Source organism: Euprymna scolopes, chromosome 25, assembly GCF_053919585.1.
Source record: "Euprymna scolopes isolate OS-2025 chromosome 25, ASM5391958v1, whole genome shotgun sequence".
Lineage (NCBI taxonomy): Eukaryota > Metazoa > Mollusca > Cephalopoda > Sepiida > Sepiolidae > Euprymna > Euprymna scolopes.
Genome location: NC_136506.1, coordinates 87,203,744 through 87,226,764, shown reverse-complemented (window position 1 = coordinate 87,226,764; position 23,021 = coordinate 87,203,744). Strand labels below are relative to the sequence as shown.

Below are 23,021 nucleotides of genomic sequence, written 5' to 3'. Positions count from 1 at the left end.
ACTGTAGGAAGTTGTAAAACGGCAAATTTAATGAATAAAAAATTATTTTTAATACACCATTTACTGGGATGTTATTTAATTCATATGAATTTTGGTTTATGAAATGAAAAAAAAAATTATTAAAAATGAATTTCATTTCTTTTAATTCCAATATATTTCAATTATTTTATGGACTTGATAAAAATGGAAGAAAAATCTCAATGTCTGTAGATTTTTAGAAAAATTTTAACTTTTATTGAAACTTATTTGAATGTTCTGTTAATATATCGATTTCTATAACGCCCAAACACTGCACACACACATATATATATATATATATATATATATTAGGCTTTAAGCTGATTAAAAAAGCAGGCAAAAGTTATAGCCCATTGATTTAGAATAAATACCTTATGCCAAATTGATGGTTTAATGATTAAATTTGTGCTCAGTTTTGTATTAAATACTAATCCTTAACCATGCATCGAACAGATACCATAATACTTAGTTCACTGCACCTTGTAAGTAATATCCATACAAAATTTTCAACCAGATCAGCCCAGTATTTTTCAAGAAAGTGGAACAGACAGACTGACTGACAAAGAAATATAATATGTGCACTAATACTATCTGTATCTACCTGATGTTGCTCAGGAAGTTTTGCTTCGTTCATTGATCCCCTCCCACTCCTACTTTCTCTTTTATCTTAATTTCTTTTAATAAAACATTTTTTTTTTTTTTCACAATAATTCAATAAAAGTATGTTACGGGTACAATCGGAATGATGCCTTACAAAATGTTAAAATTCTACTATATAAATAAGACAATTTTTGTTTTTATTTGGGGGTGTAATCATTAGCTTATGTTTTAGGAATATATTAAGTTTATCTTTATTCATTTAGAGCTGTTTTAAAACTACTTTTTAAATAGAAATCACTCCAAAGTATTTTGTAAGTAAGTATTTTGAGGCTTAAAAAACAATTTTAAGATAAAAAAAAAAAAAACTAGCCAATAATAAGTGTTAGATTATGATCTAGAAAACAGCAATTTTTTCCCCTATCATCAGTAACATTATGTATTATGTAGAGATTAAAGGACAAAATAAGGGAAGCAAAAGTTATGAGGCTGACGAAAGTAAAGCCATGGTTCAGTTTCCATTCTCTTTGTTTCTTATCAATTGTAAAAGTGGTCACTGGGTTTCCACGGTGGGTATTAAGATGTATTTTGTTTTTGAAATGGAGGTGTGGGAGGTAATAAAATAGTTTAAATATCCTACAAAAATTTTTCTTCAAGTTTGATATATTAGTGTGAACACTGGCAAAACAATTTTTTTTTTTTCTTTTTCTATGACAGGGTATTCAATAAAAATTAGTATCATTCCTTCTAATCTTTCGGATTTCATCTGAGAATATTATTAAAAAATACAAAAAAAAAATACGGTCATTTTTAAATTCACAATAATTTAAGTTTCCAAAAACAAATCATTAATCACCAAAACAAAAAAGAAAAATGCAAAGTAATATTAAGGTGTAATCAAAATTTACAGCAAAAAACAAAATTTTTATGCTTTTTTAAAGAGCTTTTATGAAAATATGAATGAATTTTAACATGATTTGATTATTAATCTAATAAGTTATTGAAAATTAGAATATAAATTTCAATAGTTATGCTTACATCGATGATATCTGGTTTAATAAGTATCTTGTTCTAGCTGTCTTTACCCTGTATGTACCAGGAGATTCCAATTTCTTTTTTCTTTCATAGGATTTTGGAAATCAAAATCTTTCCACGGACTATAAAATAATTATTTTATCAACAGAACAAAAGATGACTGACATGTCTACGAAGATACCAAAATGCATATTGATGGATTTCATAATAAAATAATTTAAATAGGATTTTTAAATTTTATTCTACGCTATTTTTTAATTTTTTTTTATTTTAATAAATATTTGATTAATAGTGTATATATGTGCATGTATATTATGTATACATGATTTAAAAAAAAAAAAAATAAATAAATTAAAACAGGTACTTATAATTCTCTTCGCACTTATTTAATGCCGACACTCACAAAATTATCCAATGAATATTAATATTAAAGGAAATATTTAGTGTTTATTTTTAATTGCTATCCAGTTTGCGAAAATTGTTTTACTCATTTTGTATGCGTTGAAATTGTGTATAAAATTGATCAGTTTGAAACTGTTTTTTGTGTGGCAACTCGATTGCAGTTATCAAGACGTCATACCCCTCCCAAAAAGCCAGGAGGGTGTAATTAGTTTTAAACTTAATGTCAGCATACTAAATTCTGAAGTCATTCTATACAATAGCACTGAATGTGTAATATATGGAGGCACTTACGTGTAAAAATACCTATTTTATCTATTAATTGTATTTGAATTGTCTTTTTAATATTTTAAAAAGGTAAATCAAAAGAAATATATGGGTAATAAATATTCACTAAGTTAAATAATTGTGTGTGAATTCTTTTAAAACAATTTCGAAGTCATGTGCTGATGTTGGAAAATATACTATTATTATAATGTACACTTTAACATTAACAACCGGTGAAAGGGAAAATTATGCATCTTAATAAATAAATGATCTCTGTGTAATGAGGTCTTAGGTGTGGCCTAAGACATCAAATGGTGAGACCCCATTAGGCCTATAGTGGTAATACCTGTTAGGGCATCTGGTGTTACCAGATCAGGATGTCTGAAGATACTTGCTTCTTGACCAAAAATGAGCAAACATTTGTTATTTTTTTCCTCTATCATGTTCTGTGAAGTCAAAAATAAAAGCAACAATGTTCTTCAATAAAACAATCAAACCAAACTCCATAAATATTCGAAAAGTTGAAGCATAAAACTTTCTTCCAAAATTATCGGTTTTGTCATTACCTAAAGCAGGTTGATATGCCATAAATAAAATAACCAAACCGAACCTCATGAATAAATATTTGAAGATATAAAGAATTTGAAGCATAAAATCTTTTCCTCAAATTACTGAATTTGGCATTAAATAACCCAAAAATGGTTGATATGCCATTAAACAACTGACTCATTATCAGTGTAATGAGTGACAGTTGTAATACATGTTAATGAGAGGATAATAACTCCAACTTAGACAAAAAAAGAAATTGAAATATCCAGACTAAATAGTGAAATCAATTAATGTGATTGAAAATTTTATTTTACATGATACAGACCAAATTAGTGTATGAATGAATACTTTTCTGTAACCCTTGTTTATAAAACTATTTTGGTCACTAAAATTGGAAAAATCGCTTTACTTCACATTTGAATGCCTACTTGAGAAAACTTAAATGCCTACGACACTCTCTAATGTCTCGGATTTCTCTGTACAGGAGTTTGTCAGGTCAACCTGGCTTGAGGATACTTTTCCCTACAACCCTGACTAAATATTCAAAATCACGTATTTATGGCCCAAATAAGATCTCGGTATGGATAAACCAGCATGAATGGTGCACCTTCTCCAAGTGATGTCACCTCAAGTAACAGTACTAAGTTGGATACTCCACCAGACTAGATGAATATTTCTCCTGGAATCCAGTAAGACCAAGAGGCCACAAAAAAGGTATACAATATTTAAACGGTCACTTGGAGAAAAGAAACTTATTTACTAACTCCGTGTTAGAAATGTAAAAGAGCACCTTAGCAAAATATTTATGGATCTCGTAGAGAGATCAAGTGTTAATCCCCAGGATTATTTTTTGAAAACTTCAACTGAAGTAAAATGAAACAAAAGTATGTTTGGATAATTTTAATCATGCCTGTTGTAAAAAATTTTTTTTTTTTTTTTTCTCCAGATTCCTTTCTGCAGAGCAAAAGCAGTGATAATCTAAAAAGAAAAAAGGAGAAAAAAAAAATCCGATAAAAGAAGATGGCCGGTAGAGGAGCCGCCCAACGACCAAATGGTGCAACACAAGGGAAAATATGTCAATTTAAATTAGTTTTGCTTGGAGAGTCTGCTGTAGGAAAGTCAAGTTTGGTGTTACGTTTTGTTAAAGGACAATTTCATGAATACCAAGAAAGCACGATAGGAGGTAAGTTTTTATAAATTCATTTGTGTGATTATATTTGATTAGAATCGTTTTTTTTTTGTTTTTGTTTTTTTTTTTGTTTTTTTTTTTTTTTTTTTTTTTGAAAGTCTCAAGTTTCTCCTAATTTGATAGAAAATAGTTTTCATTTTTTGTTTTTAGAAATTGGTTCAAGATTAATTAATTTTATTAAAATCATATCTTATATATTATTTTTTATCGGAATCCTTTGAGATGAGTAATTTGTGTATTTATTTGCGGACTGCAAATAAATACATATAATCTTAAGTTACAAGTACTTTAAAAAGACACCATATGTTAGCACTGAATAAAATTTTTTTTATATACATAAGGGCTAATTCGATTTTATTTCTCTTTCATCTTTTTCTCTTTTCCTTTTTTTCCTTGTCTTACATCACTTTCCCATTTTCATGATGGAAAAAAAGGCCAAGAAATTTTTCATGGTTTGTGTTTGTGCAGATTTTTCAGGAGTAGAAGAGATTGTATTGCAGATTAGCCCCCCCTCCTCCTCCTCCTCCTCCTCCAAGCTATGTGGCCAAACCATTGGAGGCATCACTGCAACAGATGGCAAAGATTTTAGATCGAGATGTTGGCTGAGAATGGAACTTAATCATGGTCAAGCTGCCTGCAATGCAAGATTATGAAGGCAGTCATTGTCCAAAACTTCCAGTTTTCGCCATTTAGCAACTCTCATCGGCCATGCAACATTTCTCCCTCATGACAATTGTAAGAGGAACAACTTTTTTTATATTCTTTAATTAAAAATGAATTATTCTCTTTGCTAGTTTTTTTTTTTTTTCATAATTGAAAACTGTCTCCATATTACCAGTTGTCCAAGCAGGACTAGATCATTTAAAAAATGAACTTTGGTAAAGTACATCATTGTCATACCAATAGCATGAGACAAAAGCAATCGCTGATCAGAATGAAAACTTGATATTTTAGCTTAAATGCTATTTAAGTCCAATTTTAAAAATCTCACTTTATATCTTAGATTTCAGACCAGAGGCAGTCATAGTCAAAGACTTCCAGCTTTCGCCGATCAGCAACTTTCATCGGCCATGTGTCAAGTGGGTAAGAAATTGGTAGATATGTCACTTAATATTGCGATCTTCCTATGCTTTCATAAGAGTCAACGGAAGCTCACAAAGGTGTATCTAACTGCCTCAACTTGACGATCGATGATGGGCACAAAATACACAAATAACTCTACATCTTATGAAATAGTGCCATTCAAAGACTGCGGTTTCCAGTCCTTCTGTTGAGAGAAACTCGTTGATATGTTTATGCACATACTCAAATGAAGTGCAGCCTGTCCAGTGCAATAGGCACCTTCTCCCCAGTTTATCCCAGCAATACAATGTCATCGATATAAACCATGTCTGATACATTCACTTCTCACTTTACTGCCATCCCCTGATAGTCCTAAGAAGCATGATCATATATGTGGTCATATTCCTGTCAAACGGCAATCTTCATCCTGTGTAAAGGGTGACTATTTGACGCATACATGTAATTATAGAAAGGCTAACTTCTGTTTAGCTATACATGATTATTTTAAAATGCAGCATTTAGTGCTGGGTGCATGGAGACCAGTTAAGATTGCCACAAGAGGCCATCTTGGAAAGGTTCCTCTTAACACTTCTTTAATTGCTCTGAGGTTTGATTTGCTTCTTGCAGTAATTTACAGCAAGTACGTCAGGATGAACTGCAGCTTCCCTTGCCAATCCCGATAAAGTGAAGGAGGAGGACTCAAAACTACATTAGATCATTTCAACAAATTTCAAGCGGCACAAATTCTAGTTTTTTGGGGTTTTTTTGCTACATAATCCTAACCTTCAACTTTAACTTTAAGTGGAATTTTCCATTCTCTACTTAATTTATCTTTACATGAAAAATACCATTTTTAACATTATTTTAAGACACCTGCATTTAAATATGGCTACATGGGTACTTTTTTCATTTTACTTCCATGCAAGTAATGTGAAGTAGCCATACTGATAGGATCCTATTTGGCCTTTGAAAACTGTTATTCTGATTGTTTGATCAATTTACTTGTGAGGGGAATTATCCTCATGCCAGGTTGTTTTGATGAACCCATGTATAAAGATACTTAAGGACAGTATCTAATAAATATTAAAATTCTCTATATTCTTGTGTTACCTTATTATGCTCAACCTTAATTCGATCTATCCATATGAACGTGAAACTATTCAGACATTAATTTAATGTCAGTAAAGTAAACAAACTGAACCTAGTCTGTTAATGTACTGGTTACATTTTTATAAGTATATACTGGGAGGGATTTGGACTATGGCAGAATGTTCATTGTTGCAGTCTACCTTATAGGAATAAACTGTCAAAGTTTTGCCGTCATGGTTACATAGCATACAAAGAAGATTCACTCATTTTTACATCACAAGTTTTTTTTTTTTTTTGTTTTTTTTTTCTTTTCAAAACTGAGATGAGACATGAAAATTTATTTCATCTAGGCATGCTTTTCTTTTTTTTTCTTTTTTTTTTATGAAACTTTAATTCGCACTACCCCTCCCTATCAATGGATCTGGATCAATCATGCTGTTCAAAAATATTGAAATGAGGAAATAGTTTAGCAATGTTTTAGTTTTTACAAATAAAAATTGCCTTTTGCCTCTAGTTAATCACTTTGTATCTTCATTTTTATCTGGGATCCAAGGAAACAATTTCTACTAGCCCTTCTTGGGAGTCTAAATCCATTTCCATATAATAAGGAAGTTAATACAAGAGACCCGAGAGATGGAGGAGGGTACAATGAAATTGAAATTTTTATGTTTTACTTTTTGTGTAAACTAGAAAGTTCTATACTCTGTGCGGGTGATACTTGAAATAAAATTGCATGGATTAAATAAAGGGTTACGTTTGAAATTTTGTGCAGATTTGAGTTCGGCAACATGCACCTGAAAGTTGGAGGTTACCTCGACTGAAACGTGAAATAGTAGTCCGAATAAACTAAAAGTTATCAATCTTCAACTCCAGAAAAGTAACCTAGCTGTATTTGTCTGTACGGCATAGTTAGAAAAAATAAAGTTAGAGCAAAATTGTTTTGCACTATTAATGTTTACCCAATTATTTATTTTTGTTTGTTTGAATTAGTGTTTTGAAACCTGATAAAGCATACATCTATAACATTGCACTAAAGCTATAAATATTGTTACGGTAATGTTTTAATTATTTAGATTCATCAGACTACTGTTCTCATCTTGAGTATGATTTCACAATGTTTCGGTCAATGTAATCTTTGACCTTGTTCAGGTGTATCTTGACAAGGACCTGTGGTGCAGTGGTTAAAGTACTTGAGAAAAATCAATTTTAAAAAGTGACCTTCTCCTGAAGGTTGAAGGTTCAATCCTCAGCGTGGGTGACCGAAAAATACAATTGAAAATTACTTAGGACCTCTATCCAGTCATGGCTAACAGAACAAAAACATGCTACCCCCTGTGAAGTAAGTTCTGCTTAAAATTCTGTCCAAATATCGAGTTCAACAAAAACATTCCGAGTTCCCGATACATCTGAAGATGGTCGGAGGTTACATCGATCGAAACGTGAAAATCACACTCAAGATGAGAACAATAGTCCGATGGATCTAAATAATACGAATAACCAATTCTCATCTCAAAAAATTCAGAAACATAATGTTTTAAGTTCTATTTTTAAGATAGTCCATTTAGTCTTGAGGTTTTGGTTTCAATTTCTAATTATGACACCCTTCATTTGTTGAGAATTTATTCAATATTAATGCAGTATTCTCGATTTTTAAAAGTAGTTAAGATTTTCGATATTTTGAAATAAGTGACATTCATATATCTGTTCGTGATATTGCCAAACTCAAGAACCTTGATATCAGCAAAGCAACTGGCTCTAACAATATTCTAGTTATAATACTCAGAGCTGTAACCGGAACTAGCACTCATTCTTGCAAAGCTGTTCAATCAATAAGGAGAAATGCTTTTCAACACCTTGGAAAACCTCATTAGTTTGTCCAATATTTAAGAATAGTGGAGATCGGTCTTCTGCATCTCCGTACAGAGCAATTGGTCTTCTGTGTATCATGAGTAAGTTGTTTGAATCTGTTAAATAGAAATTTTCAACCACCTCAGCAAAAACAACTTACTCTGTGACAAGCAATATGGTTTCCATCTGGCAAGATCTATAGCTGATGTATTGGCTGTAATTTCACTTGAGATCAGTGGAGCTACTGATGGATGTTTCCTTTTTAGAAGTGATAGCTCTTGATATATCAAAGGCATTGTGATAGGGTTTGACATAAACATTTACTTCAAGATTTCTAGCTAGGGAAAATCTGAAAATGTCTTCTCAGCTATCAAATCTTTTCTCTCCGATAAGTTTATACAAGTAGTCATCGATGGTCAAAAGTCTGAAGCTCAAAGTATCAATGCTGGAGTGCCTCAAAGATCCATCCTGGGTCCAACTCTCTTCCTTATCTTCATCAATGATCTCCCAAATTACATTTTAAGTTTGTTCATCGATATATACGCGGGTGACACTACGGTCTATGGCAACATTTCAAAACCAACAACGACCAAGATCTTTTTCGTCAGACTTTGAGCATGTGGTGCAATGGAGTAAAGTGTCTGGTTAATTTTAATGCATCCCAAACCAAGTTTTTTATTTTTTCACCATAAACGCTCTGATCCTCACTTGGCCGCTATTAATATGAATGGCTCTTGTCTAAAAGAGGCTCCCTGTTTTACAAACTGTGTCTGACCTTCACTCATGACTTGAAATGGAAGATTTACATAAAATCTGTTTCCAATGTCACCGGAAAAATGAGTGCGTCATTTCACCACTCCAGAAGGTATCTAACTCCCGGCACAATCCTCTACTTGTATAAGAGCCAGATATATCCTGTTGCCATATCTGGGTGGGGACTGCTTGGAATTTTCTATCCTGCCTTGACAAAGTTCAAAATAGGTTTCGCAACCTAGTAAGTGATTCCCTTTTTTCTTCCCTGCAACCTCTTCCCCACAGAAGAGACGTTGCAAGTATATCTCTGCTCTCATTATTTTCATGGCAAATACTTGCCTTCAATCTATGGTCCCTCCTTGCCAAACTTCACTAAAAGCATTCGTCTGGCTACAACAACCACAACAATTTCTCCCGTTCTCTATCTGTGGCTAAATCTAAATGCAAATTCCATGAACAAAGCTTCTTTCCTAGATGTGCTCGCCTGTGGAACTCTGTTCCACTGGTCTGCTTTCCAGCTAACTACAATATGTGGTCAGTGTAATCTTCAAGTTCAATACAAACAAGTTCTTGTTGAGCTGTCCTCCCTCCATTTCCATCACTAACTATTAACACACTGTTGTCTGTGACTACTGTACACTCATTAACCCTTATCCTCTGTCTTTGATAAGTGGTGACTCCCATTTTGTTTAAAAAAAAAAAAAATGCAACTGATAGACAGGCGGACGAAATGAGATATCAAAGAAGTAATTTTAAGCACATAAAACCTATTTTAAGAGCAGTCAATCCAGAAAAAAGAAATAAAATAAAAAATTAAAAAAAAACTTGGCCTTTTGGCCAAGATCAAAGTGTAGTATCTGTCTTCAGATACGGCACTTCCATTTCTCGTCCTCTTTCAATAGAGAAATCCTTCACGACTGAGACAATTTTTATTTTTGTACCTTTTTTTCCATGTTAAAAAACGACCCTGGTGTCTAACTCTGTCCCATGGGGAGGCATTGTAAATAAGAACAATGGATATCCTAGTTCGACTTAATGTAGTAACCAGAGTTGCAAAGTCAGAGGTTCAGACTCCTAAAAATGCAAAGCATCGGAGTCGGATTTCTTAATTTTAGAAGAACCGACAATCTGAATATTGGAGGAATTTCAAATAAAAAGTTGCAAACTCAGATTCGTAGAATTTTGCAAAATTCTAAGTCTGACCTTTTGACTAGTGTTGAGACAATTAATTGGAATAGGAAAAATCAGAACTTTTTGGAGAATCAGAAAAAAATTTAGCTTAATTTCGAATTTCAAAAATAATTTTCAAAATATTGATTATTCTTCGTTTTGTGATGAGTATGTACATCTTTTTTTTTTTATTATTTTATTTTTTTTTAAATAAGTGTAATTCTTAATATACAACAAATTTTATGTTATTTGAAGGTATAAACATTCTAATTTTTTCAGAAATTTTAACAGCCTTCATGAAAAGTATATTTTATTAAATTTTTATTGTTTAAATAATTTAACTTTGTTCGTTTTATTTAAAAAAAAAAAAAAAAAAAAAAAAAAAAAAAACTGAAGATATTTTTCACTCAGTAGTGAACCTTGGAAGATTGTCAGTGAAAAATACAATCGCCAAAAGATGAACGTTTCATTATTTTTAGTCGCCACTTTGAAAAATCACTCGCAAATATGACTTTCACTCGCAATGTAGAGCCCTGTATTTAAACTTATGTTTTAATGTATTTTTGTAAAATTAGATATATTCTTTTTACTATATAAGAACTATATAAGTATTGTTATGGATCACTTAGGGAAAAAAAAGCATAAAAAAATCAAATTTACAAATTTGAAGTGAGGCATTAGTTTCGCCTATAGATTTAATGAAACATTCTAGCTAAACTAAAAATTGTTTTATGCATTTTTTTTTTTTTTTATGGAGAGTTTACTTTTTAAGGTGGCATAGTTTTATGGCTTTGCCAGTCAGACTTGGTGGGGAACAAAAAAAATTTAGTGAACATCTCTAGAAAGTTGAAAATGCCTGGAAATAAGCAGTTATTATAAAATTATTGGATGTAAATAGATTCCAAGACCAGAGCTTTTAATCTTTTAGTACATGAGGATTTGCTAAGAATTTTCAAGCCAGTTTAATTGACATTGGATAGTTTAAATACTTCCAAATTACTTTCAAATTTTGAAAAGTCATGAAGTAACTGATTTTTTTTTTTTTTTTTTTTTTTTTTTTTAACTATAAACAAAATATAAAAATGGCACACTTGTTTACAAAAATATTGACATGCATTACTGTGGATTTAATCTCATAATAGGATTTTAATTTACTATTTTATTAATGCAATAATTAGAAAAGATAATACAAGAAACATGTTCTTAGAACAAAGATTTTTAAAAAAATTGATTTTTATTTGCTTTAAAACAGTAAATATTTTTAAATATTAAGGAAAGGAGCTTATCCTCTATTTAAAACGATCTCCCAAGAATGGTCAAAATCTATTTTCAATCGATATTTATTACATATTTGCCTAATTTTCCTACCTGGCCAAAATTTGCTGGTGCATAATTTCTGATTTCCTAATTTTCCTAAAATTATTGATGGTAGCAATAACCGACCAAATCTATATAATTACGATAAAATCATGACCTTCCTTGCTACAGGGAAGGTACAGAATGGTTAATAAAGCACACCTGCCCTGTCCTTCTCATATTAAGAATGGTATTTTAAATATTATTTAGAAATTGATTAACATGGGGAGGGGCTTTGTAAACTATTCTGTTTCTACACATTCTTATTTTGTATACCAATTGTTGGCTATTTTCAATTTATGAAAAAATTCAAATAGCACTTAGTAAAATAATGGTTTCCTTTTGAAAGAGAAATAAACTTAGTTGCTTTACTAATTTCAATCAATTACAAGGAAAACATTTGAAAATATTTAGAAAGATCACCTAATCTAATATATACCCCCATTGCTTTCCAAGTTTATTTTTATTTACAAAAATATGTGCAGACATTACATGGGTGTGTTATGGTACTTTGAAAATGAAAAAGCAACAAATTTACAAATATTTAGAAATTTAAAAAGAATCTGAATGGAGAATTTAGAAGAGAATCAGTAATTGTAGTGGAATTGTAGAAAAATTTTGGAATCGTCCCATTACTACTTTTGACTTCATAACTCTGATAATAATGCACTTGAAACAAACTATTAATTTTATTTACTAGCAGTACAGCCCGGCTTTGCTTGGCCTCTATGTACTGTTCATAACTTTATGTGCATATATATATATATATATATATATTAAAAAGTTTGACTTTTGTCCAGGTAACCTACATCTAAAATTTCAAATGTTTAAACACAAAATTGGCAGAGGAGTTTGGTAGAGTCTGCAAAGGTCAACTCTTTCAACTTTGACCTATTGGCAGCCACATTTCCGCACAAAAACTGATTAAAAAGCTTGATGCATGTCTGAATACCCTTTATGTAAAATTTCAAATGTTTAGACCCAAAATTGGCTGAATAGTTTGCTAAAGACTTCAAAGATCAAATCTTTTGAACTTTGACCCCTTGGCAGCTAAATTTTCGGCCAAAAACCGATTAAAAAGCTTGCCCTATGTCTGAATACACTTTATGTAAAATTTCAAATATTTAGACAAAAAATTGGCTGAGTAATTTGGTAGAGAGTGCAGAGGTCAAATTTTCTTTAACTTTGACCCCATAACATTTTTTGGGCTCAAATCAAATTAAAGTTTGATCCATGTCCAAGTAACCTACATTCAAAATTTCAAGTGTTTAAACCTAAAAATGGCAGAAGAGTTTGGTAGAGTTTTTCAAAGGTCAAATCGTTGAACTTTGACACCTTGAAAGCCAAATTTCTGGCCAAAAACCAATTATTTTCCCAAATCTCAATACTCCTTATGTCAAATCTCTAGTCTGTAGACTGAAAACAGTAGTTAGTTAGGGAAATGTACACACAGACAATTTCACTTCTATAGATATAGATTTGTGAAGCACTAATTACACCTATGTTTTAAGCTTAGGTTTAATTTGTGCACCTCATTTTTGCAATAAGTAATATTATTTGTGACAGCATTCATCTGGAGTGGCTTGAGCTGACTCTAATGAATTTGGCACAGTTCATCCAGGTCCGCCCGCTGCTGACTCCACAACATATTTTAGTCATTCATGATTACATCATCGCACACAAAACACGAGAGCCGGTCGTAGCTTCCAAATCAGCTTGACTATTGCAAACGACATACTCAGTTGATCACCACTCTTGTGTCATCCTGGTAGCGATGTTAGTGCTATTGCCTTGTGAAGTTGATGGAAAACAAAATGTGTGCCCAAACTATTGAAGCCTCCTGATAAGTAGTTGAAGTCTAGGAAATTTACAACATGTGTGGATTGTGACATTTGGGACATGGTCAGATACAAATTCCAAGAATGCTTTCAAAAACGCCACTGATTTAAGATTTCTAGCCTTTAAATGTTGCCTACTCGCAGGGACCAGTTTCCCATCCATACAGAAGGATCATGTGAACGAGAGCCTGGTAGATGTGGCATTTGGTCATTAGCTGGATTTCTTTTCATGACCAAAGGCGATTATGAAGCTGACAGAAAGCAGGGCTCGCCCTGTAAAAAAGAACAGTTGAAAAAAAGAACTGGTGAAAAAAAAATGAAACTTGACTAATACCAGATCGGATAATGAAGAAATCAGAATCCTTGCCATACCAGTATACCTTGGTCTTGTTTTGTTAAGATGAACATTTTTGTAGGGATCCCATCATACTTTGTAATCTTCTACGGGCATTCACAATCAATGGCGTTGAATGCTTCTACAAAATTAACGAAGCAGATGCTGGTTGACTTTTTATAGTTGCTCTAATACTCTGCATAACGTGGAAGTTTGATCGGTACAACCCTCAGTGTGCTCATCACACTGAAAGCGTCGAAGGAGGATAATTGCAAAACTTTTCAATGCAACATCAATTAGGCTAGTTTTCTTGTAGTTGTAGACTCGCCTGTCAGTATTTTTGGAGAAAGGGAGCAGAATCGAGTCGCCTTAATCATTGGGAATTTGTTTGGTGTTCCATCTGGAATTGAAAATTTGGAGCCAGTTCATTAGTTTCTGGGCAGTGCTTATAAATCTGAGCTGGCAACCCATCTTTACCAGCGGCTTTTTATTTTTAAGTTTCTTTATGACTTCTGCAATTTACAGACTGTGGAGACATCTCCATCCCATTCATAAGGAATCGTGTTTTTTTTATTAGAAAGAAGACTCTGCATAGGCAGGTCATGGTTTAACAGTTCGGATGCCAACGTTGGGATCTTTTGCCGGATTTGTGATAACGGCTCTATTGAACAAGATTTCTCTTACACGACCAGCAACAAAAGTAGCCGTCTTCAGGAGCTGATATAGATTTCGCAAATTGTCTACAGCTGCTGCTTGTTCCATTTGAGATGATATTGCTTTCTCAAGACAGGAAAGATCGGATCATTTTTTGCATTGTGTTCCTTCAGCATGTTGCGAGATCCATTACTTTCGATGAGAATGAGCACCATGTTGGAAACACGCCAGAAATTTAATTAGCAGAGGTGATAGTTGCAGAGCCTTCATGAGCTACTTTTTAGATCAATGGGAGCTCATCTCCACAGCTCGGGCATACCAATCCATTAGGTACCCTGTTTGCAATAAGGTGTAAGTAAAAGGAAAAAAATATTCAAGAGTATTGACAAAACCCAATATCACTCACAATTTAGGTGATTGCAATAGAAATAAAAATAATTTTTAGTCACTTTGCGGCAAAAGAAAATATTAGTGATTGGAAAAGTAAAATTTTAAATGAGTTTTAAATATTTTCATAATACGAGTTTAAAAAGTGAAGAAATATTAAAATGACTAATTTTTCATGAATTAAAAATCTCTTTTTGTAGAGCTAAAAAAATTGAAGTATATATATATATATATATATATATATTTTAAGGGTTGTCAAATCATTTACAAATTTAGGAGTGTAAGACCCATGTCCTCAGATTTTGTAACTTACATCACAGGTGGATATAAAAACTAACATCTTGAAAATTTGACCATGTAACTAAGCAGCTTTAGATTTATAGTATTTTTCATTTTGTGTAAATTACCTTTCTAAAACTTATTGCAATATGGATTTTATATAAATTTAGATAGTCTCTCAATTGCATCTCGCATATCCAAACTAGTTGCTCCCTCCAATAGGGTATTTCTGAACTATGGAGAGAATAAAAAAAAAAAAAAGCCAACTTTAAATAGACAGTGTTAGCGAACACAACAAGGACTTGTTACCATTTTTAGTCCCAAGGTACTTCATAGTGTTTGCATGAATGCTCAGTAACAGAAGAAAAAAAAAACACGGATACCATGTTGGACACATAACCCCCCACCCCCTTCATTGGTTCATTTGATTTAGTGAGGGATGCCCCCTTTTCTCTTCCCTGCACCCTATCTCCCACAGAAGAGACGTTGCGAGCCTGTCTTTGTTTTATCATTATTTCCATGGCTAGTGCTCGTCCGAGCTCCAATCTCTGCCCCCCTCTCGCCAATCTTTCACGAAAAACACCCGTCTAGTTGAAACCACTGTCAGTAATTTTCCCCACTCTTTATCTGTGCCTAAATCAAAACATAGATTCCATGAACAAAGCTTCTTTCTTAGAAGTGCATGCCTGTGGAACTCTCTTCCATTTGCCTGTTTCCCACCTGACTACAGCTTGGATGTTTTCAAGTCCAATATAAACAAATTCCTGATGAATCGCCCCTTTAAGTAAGACACTTTATCAACTCTCCAATACGAACGATTACTACGATACTATCCCATTGATTACTGTACATGCGATAACCCTTATCCCCAAGTGGCTTCTGGGCCTTGATAAGTGGTGACCTCCATAAAAAAAAAATCACATGGGTTTCATTTCTGAGCAAATAAGTGATGTCACATGACCTGCTAGTCAGAATCCAACATAGATCTGCTTCATTGCTGGAAAAGTCTGAGTTTGAAAATCTAACTTTATATATTAGATAAATGTAATAGAAGAAAGTATTCACAGTAGTGACAGTACATCTGTTGGGTCTGTCAAGTGTGGGAGAATTAAGGAAAGAAAAAAAATGAAGAACTTTGTTTTGTAGATGGATTCTTTTTTACATATAGCATTATTTTTTTATTTTGTTTTGGTTACATGTTTACTATTAAAATAATTTCATTATTTACAATGTCTTGGGTTTGCAACAATTAAAGACAGTTGCTAGTTTAAGACAGTTGAACGCAGATTGTGGCTCAGAGCTGACAACTAACACTGCCACAACATAAGACATAGATGTGGACATTAGAGTGTTGTTTCCCACGGTGGTGTCGCATGCATCCAGAGCCCAACTGACATCCACATGATGTTTTTTTCTTTTTTACTTGTGAATCTGTGCCGCGACTGAGAGATGATAACTAGAAGAGAAGCTGACAGCAGGAAACCACAGTACACTGCATCTGGGTCGGTAGCAGTTGTCGAACAGGGTAGCACACGCGGCACATCACAATGTTTTTTATCTTCGGGATATTTTTCAGGTGCTTTATATCAAACTTTAGAGGAATTGTCATGGAATTTTTAATTCTACCTTTATTGGAATCATGAGTATAAATCCATTTTTACAGGGGAAAAGAAAACCCTGCATATTAGTCTGTTGTGGAAAGGTTTACAAATATGAAATGTTCCACTCAGAAGATCATTGGAAAACATCAAGAGGAATCCCAAATAGTTGTGCATAGCTTATCGTATATGGAAGGAAAGTCAGTGATCTTTCATCTGTTTTTCTTTTTTTGCTCAACACTCAACTTCTTCCCACAGGTGAAAGATCAATATTTTGACAATTAAAAAAAAAAAAAAAAAAAAAAGTGTTTTTGTGCATTCTTTTATTCTTATTTTATTTTTTTTTTATTTATTTTCCAGCTGCTTTTCTGACTCAGACAGTTTGTCTTGATGATACTACAGTAAAATTTGAAATTTGGGACACAGCTGGCCAGGAGCGATATCACAGCCTTGCTCCTATGTATTATAGAGGAGCCCAAGCAGCAATAGTGGTGTATGATATAACAAATCAGGTACGATTTTAAAAAAAAATTGTCTACTTTACATCAACTTTATTTTAAATTTCTCAAGTCATGAAATAGTATTTTTATTCAGATTTATTTTTTGAATTCATGAATTTTTTGAATTTTATAACAATAATTTGTATATTATATTTGCTTCTCCCCACCACATGGTACATTTTTTCTCCTTTTCACGCACACTTCCTAATTTGCATATGCGCCTTTTTTTTCTTTTTTTTTTCTGTTGCTGCTGCTAATCTCTTTGCAAGCCAGCAATCCTTCGTAGTTGCTGATATTTTCCCATGCACTCATGTGCACTATTTTACATAAAAACCAGAATCCAATAAAGATTTCAACAATTGATTTTTAAGATTTTTTTTGTCATTTTAAGAAATGATGAAACAAAAAATAAAATGAAGGTATATGAAAAACAAAGAACTTAAATTAATCATCAGATATAATTGATGACATTCATAAATCAAACCATTTAGAGTTGGAGGTCAGTTTTTTTATATAAATTTAATTCAAAATGATCCATTTCCATGCAATTCTAGCATTTTAGAGGAGTTAACCATTTTTTTTTTTTTTTTTTCTTAAATAAAAATGATTGAAAAATAAAATCTTTGTTTAAAATGAATTTCAAAAAATCAAAAATAATTTGAGATAAGTTATCCCTCTTTGCCAGCTTAAAATAAAAAAATAACTTTATATAAAGAAGTTGAACAAGTTTTTTTTGTGTTTTTTTTTTTGTTTTTTTTTTTTTAATATTTTAGTTTTTTTTTGTTTTTTTTATGAAAAATACTAAAATATTAAAACTTTAAAAACTAACTATTGGTAGCTCTACTTTCTACTTATATATCACACTGACATATCGGTTCTCGTCAGATCACCAAAGTTAACCAACATTGAGCTTGGCTAGTACCAGATGGATGATCATTGTCTGTGCTCTCCACTTATGTCTGCATTGTTTTCAGTCATCCTGAACCTTCACTGATATTTAACAACGCTACTCAGGAAAGGTGTGGTTGGAGATTGCACAACTCTTGCCACAAAAATTCCATACGCAGTCATCCTTACAGTCGATATCCATAGTCTGTCAAGACTTAAGGATACTATTAATATATATATATAAGAAAATCTGTATAATTTTTAACAACCAGTATCCCTCTAATCCCTATGTGGTTTACCCAGTTATCTATCCCACTCCATTTATGCTTTATGTATCTTACCCCCCCCCCATATTATATTATCTCTTTTCCCTATAGTTCCTAATCTCTCGCAGGTTCCCAGCTAACTAAAACTCGCCTACATTAGTTTAAAACCTCCAGATACCCTGCTCACCCCTTGCCCATCACTCCCCTATATACCAGATGCATTAATATTCCTCCAATAATCCCCCAGCTAGATATCATATTGAAATGTTTGCAACGTAGTTCCCTAGCCCCTCTTCTGATAGACCTTTGGATTCAAAATACCTAGGTATAAAGAGCATATAACACCTCCCCAATCACTGTTTCCTTATTATATCGACAAATAAATCTGTGTGTACCAGCATATGGCTTTGTCGTGTCTATAAATAATTGATATATATATATATATATGTGTGTATGTATGTGTATATATATATATATATATATATATATATATATATACTTTTTTCTACACATATGAATGAATTTTATACAAAGTCAAAATAATTTTGACTCTTTGTGATATCAGAATTATAATTTTTTGTCTCTCAGACACACTTGCCATCTAGGTTCCCACGGTGACAAAAACAAAAATCCTATAATTCACACAACTGGTAAATGGCAACATATGTTATATATCACAGAAAGCAGAAATAAAACAAAGAACAATGAGGGGAGCGGATTTATTACCATGCTAATGGGCACGTGAAAAATCCAGTCATGAGGAGGGAGCTCAAGGACTCTGGTGAAACAGCAAGACACACTTTGTATACTAATCCCCACAACAAACCAATTAAATAAAAAAAAAAAATTTCAACTGAGGTTTTCTTATCAAACATAAATAGCATCATTTAAAAGATGTTTTATTGAAAAATACTGAAATATCCAAAAAAAAAAAAAAAAAAAAAAAAAAAAAATTCCTGACAAATTTTACCCTTTTTTGCTAGTAAATATTATGTAATTTGGTACCCCCCCTCCCTCCAAAAGGCAAGTTAATGTCTGGGTGATAGCCTCATGAAAAAAAAAAGTAGCTGCTACACCCATCTACTCTCCTCCAGCCCTCTAAAAAAAAATGTAATCCCTGGATGGATGGATGGATTGTACCATGACAACAGGATAGATACTACACTATCCCTATCCCCTAAAAAATAGAAGAAATTAATAGATTTATGTAATTAGTACTAGTATGTAAGTATTGTTACAAATTCTATAATTTGTGGAGTATCAAAATCATTCACCCCCCATCTTCAGTTGTCATCTTGTCTTGAGAATGAGAAAGAATGAAATTGTAACAATCCAAACTTTGTACATTTATTCATTTCATGTTTTCTTTTACATCTCAAAATGCTAGATGAGAACTTGACCTTGACGATGCATGATCTCAGAGATAACCAAAAAGTGATTTTTTTTTTTTTTTTTTTTTTTTTTTTTTAGCTCCAACTTCTCAGTCTTTTTAAATAATCTTAAAGAGCAAATTCTACAGGAAATTCTTCCACTTGGCATTTTGTCTCAATCTCAATTTGATTTTCTTTGCTTTCTCTCGTGTTTGTATCCATCCTAAAACCTGCGAATAGTCACACGAACTTTAGTGACAAAAAGGCATGTATATAATCCGTGTCTGCATCATGTGACCATCACATGACCAACTAGATGATATTGATTACTTACATCCTGCTCTGTGCATTTAGATGGTAAAATTTCTGTCGACACAGTTCTTGTATAATTTTATGCTAACTGACATATGGAAGAGACTAGAGGATCTGCATTTTTTTTTTTTTTTTTTTTTAATTCTTCAGATTTAGATGTTAATATAAAATTGCAGAAGCCTGATTGGCTTATGCTAATCTTTACATGAAACGGATTACATTTTCTCCATCTTTATATTTTCTATTTTACATTTTCTGCATCTTATGCTTATCTCTACTATTATATAAAAGGAACTTTGTATGTGTGAGAGGGTGAGAGTTTGCTATGGACTCCTAAACAGCTGGGCCAATTTTTGTGAAATTTTGCACAAATGTACTTTACATATCTGGCAGTGTTCTTAGATAGGTTTTGTATTGGAATGTATTCAATAAGTATCGATAATGGAAAATTTTTTAAAGAAACGTGCGATTTTGACCAAAGTTAACACCTTACACAGCCTAACATCACAAGTGCATTTGAGAAGTTATTCAGAATGAATTTTTTTTTTGTTTAAAGTACAATTGAACCATGATATTTGACTTTTACATTTTAAACTTAAATTCAAGCCATTATCACCACACAAGCAGAAAGACCAGGCTTATAAAATAACAGTAGGTTCTTTGATATGATAGTGGCTCATTCGAAGTGAATGTTTCTGTTTAAATCACAACTAAAGCATGATGCTTGTCTTTTGCATTTTAACCTTTAATCTAAGCTGTTATATAGAAAAGATAATTTTATGAAATCAACAGTAGGTTCTGTGCAGTACAGTTTGACTACAATATATTTTGGACTAATTCACTGCGGGAGTAGAGGGGTGGCATATGAAGCTTCCTCTCGGTGCACCGTGATAAATCCCCAACTAAAGCAAGCAATAAATCAATTTGATTGAAAAGTGAGCAATTTCACTGGTTTCGATGACAATAAAAATATGGGAGTGTAAAACATTTGTCGCTCATCATTCAATCCTGGGCAACGTTGGGTCTCCTTGGTAGTATTATTTAATCCTGTGCTTTATAATAATGACTGTGTGTGTACTTACTTTCTCTCCTACCTCACAAATAATCCTATCACTTGCTTTAAAGTGTTTTGGAGAAGGGAGAAAGCAAATATCAAGTCACACTTCTATCCATCTAAAATGAATTCAGAAAGAAATCTACCACTCTATTTCCATAATGAGACCTTTTTCTTTCTATATCAATACATTGAAAAAAATAAAACAAAAATACTTGCAACTTTTTTCTTCACTGATTGAGATGTTGTTTTATATAAATATTAGTGCAAACACTGAAGATTCAAAAATTTCCTATTTTTGAGTGAGGATGTACACTTACCCAAAAATAGTTAAAACTAATCTTGATCATTGTTTTTATTATTTTGCTAAACTTTAATAAAATTCATAATCCTTTCTGCAATCATATATTTCAGTCTATGTCTAGCTTGTCCACCAAGTTTCAGTTATGAATCTGCAACTCTGTTTTATCACCATTCAACAATAAGCTCATCTGGATGAAAAATTGTCAACACCTTATTCTCTTGGCACTTAACCTGATTTTGAGCTGTGATTGCTTGTTTCAGATGAGGAATAGTTTGCGGATAGACATCTTTGAGATGCAACCTGTCCCCGAAGAACACTTAAACTAGATCACTATGTCAGGTTTTTTTTTTTTTTTTTTTTTTTTTTTTTTTTTTTTTTTTTTTTTTTGCCAAAGTTTATGCATAAATTAGAGAAAGGTGATAAGGAGTGTTTAGAAAGTAATGTGGAAGAAGTTTTAAAAAAAAGATGTTGTACACTTTTTTTCTTTTATAAACACTATTTATCTATATTCCCAGGCAACGTTGGATAGCCCCGCTAATATGAACATAATGAAGTTTCCAAATTTTTTAGATAAGGATTGATCATTTCACATGATTTTGATCGCTGGTTTAATCGTTATTTTGATGTTTTAGTCAATGTAACTTAAATTTTATTTTTTATTTTTCAAGCGCAATTTTTTTGAACTTGTAAACCTTTATAGAGAATTTTGTAGCAAATATACATAGGTTCCTGAGTTAGAGATTCCCCCAACTTTTAAAAGCGACACCTGAATGTGGTTAGAGGTTACATTGTCTGAAGCGTGAATGTAAAAGTAATAGTCTGAATAATCGAAGCATTACATAGACATAGTTATTTAGGAACAACAAGATAGAAATATAATTTCATTTCATTTTGATGTGTTAGATAAAAATTTCTGGTGTTTTTATCTTTTTATTTATTTTTTATTTTATTTTTTTTAAGAAAAATGTTGGGAGCTGGTCAAATATTTTAAAGGCATTATTTTGTAAAGTTAGTTAAAAAAATTTTAGAAAATCAAATTTAACCTCACAAAATAATGATTTCAAAATATTTGATTAACTCTTATTCTATTTTCACTCAGAACACATTGGGTTTGACTTTGATCTTTGATATAGCCGTTAACAAGATCGAACGTACAATTTTTATGACCCCCTCCCTCCCACTGGAATTAGTAACACGAACGAAATGAGTGTGAAAAGATAAAAAATACAAACAAGTCTTGATAAGAATGTATGCCACTAAGTCTCGGGGGAAAAAAATATCATTTTTAAATTAATAAAAGAAAGAAAACAAATATACAGCATTACTTGGTTTTCTAAAATTTTGGAATTTAAAGATGTGAAGTTCGGAAGAGTAAGAAATATTTAAGCAAAATTATTCAAAAAAAAAAAAAAAAAAAAAAAAAAATTTACGATCTTAAAAGAAATAGCACCCGTTATCATTGGTAATGCACTGCTAATCTATGCTCCGTACCAGCAGAATCTTAACAAGTTTCTTTGACATGGATGATTGGAAATGTTGATCTAAACGTGACTGTCTTCAGAATTTTATTACTAACCCTCCTCCTCCTCCAGTGAAAATGTGTCCGTTGTTCTTTGAGTTTTCAATTTATTGACAAATGCAAAAAAAATAAGGAAAGAATAGAATTTTATTTCTTTTCATCATCATAAAAATTTAATATCACCAAATATTGCTAAAAGATGCAGATTGACAAAATTAGGTTATATGTGAAATGATACTCTTGTTTAAAAAGATTTGATTACTCTCCTAAAATATGCCATACGTGACTATCGACAAAACCTTTTCATTTTTTTTATTTATTTGCTGACTATTATCCTCATCTTTGTAGTTTCACAGCGTTTCGGCCAACTATTCCTCTGGCCTTTG

The 23,021-nt window shown here is 32.1% G+C and overlaps 1 protein-coding gene and 1 long non-coding RNA gene across 3 annotated transcripts in view; one reads left to right on the top strand and one right to left on the bottom strand.

Moving 5' to 3' along the window:
- Nucleotides 1-23,021, bottom strand: part of LOC145247491 (uncharacterized) — a 534,006-nt gene that overhangs the window by 378,101 nt on the left and 132,884 nt on the right. The window lies entirely within an intron of this gene.
- LOC145247487 (ras-related protein Rab-5B-like) overlaps nucleotides 1-23,021 on the top strand; it is a 107,139-nt gene that overhangs the window by 55,596 nt on the left and 28,522 nt on the right. For both annotated transcript variants that reach the window (XM_080109295.1, XM_080109296.1), the window contains exons 2-3: nucleotides 3,812-4,048; nucleotides 16,783-16,934. In XM_080109295.1, coding sequence (XP_079965421.1) covers nucleotides 3,886-4,048; nucleotides 16,783-16,934 — 315 coding nt within the window. In that variant the 5' untranslated portion in view covers nucleotides 3,812-3,885. The remainder of the gene's footprint in view (nucleotides 1-3,811; nucleotides 4,049-16,782; nucleotides 16,935-23,021) is intronic.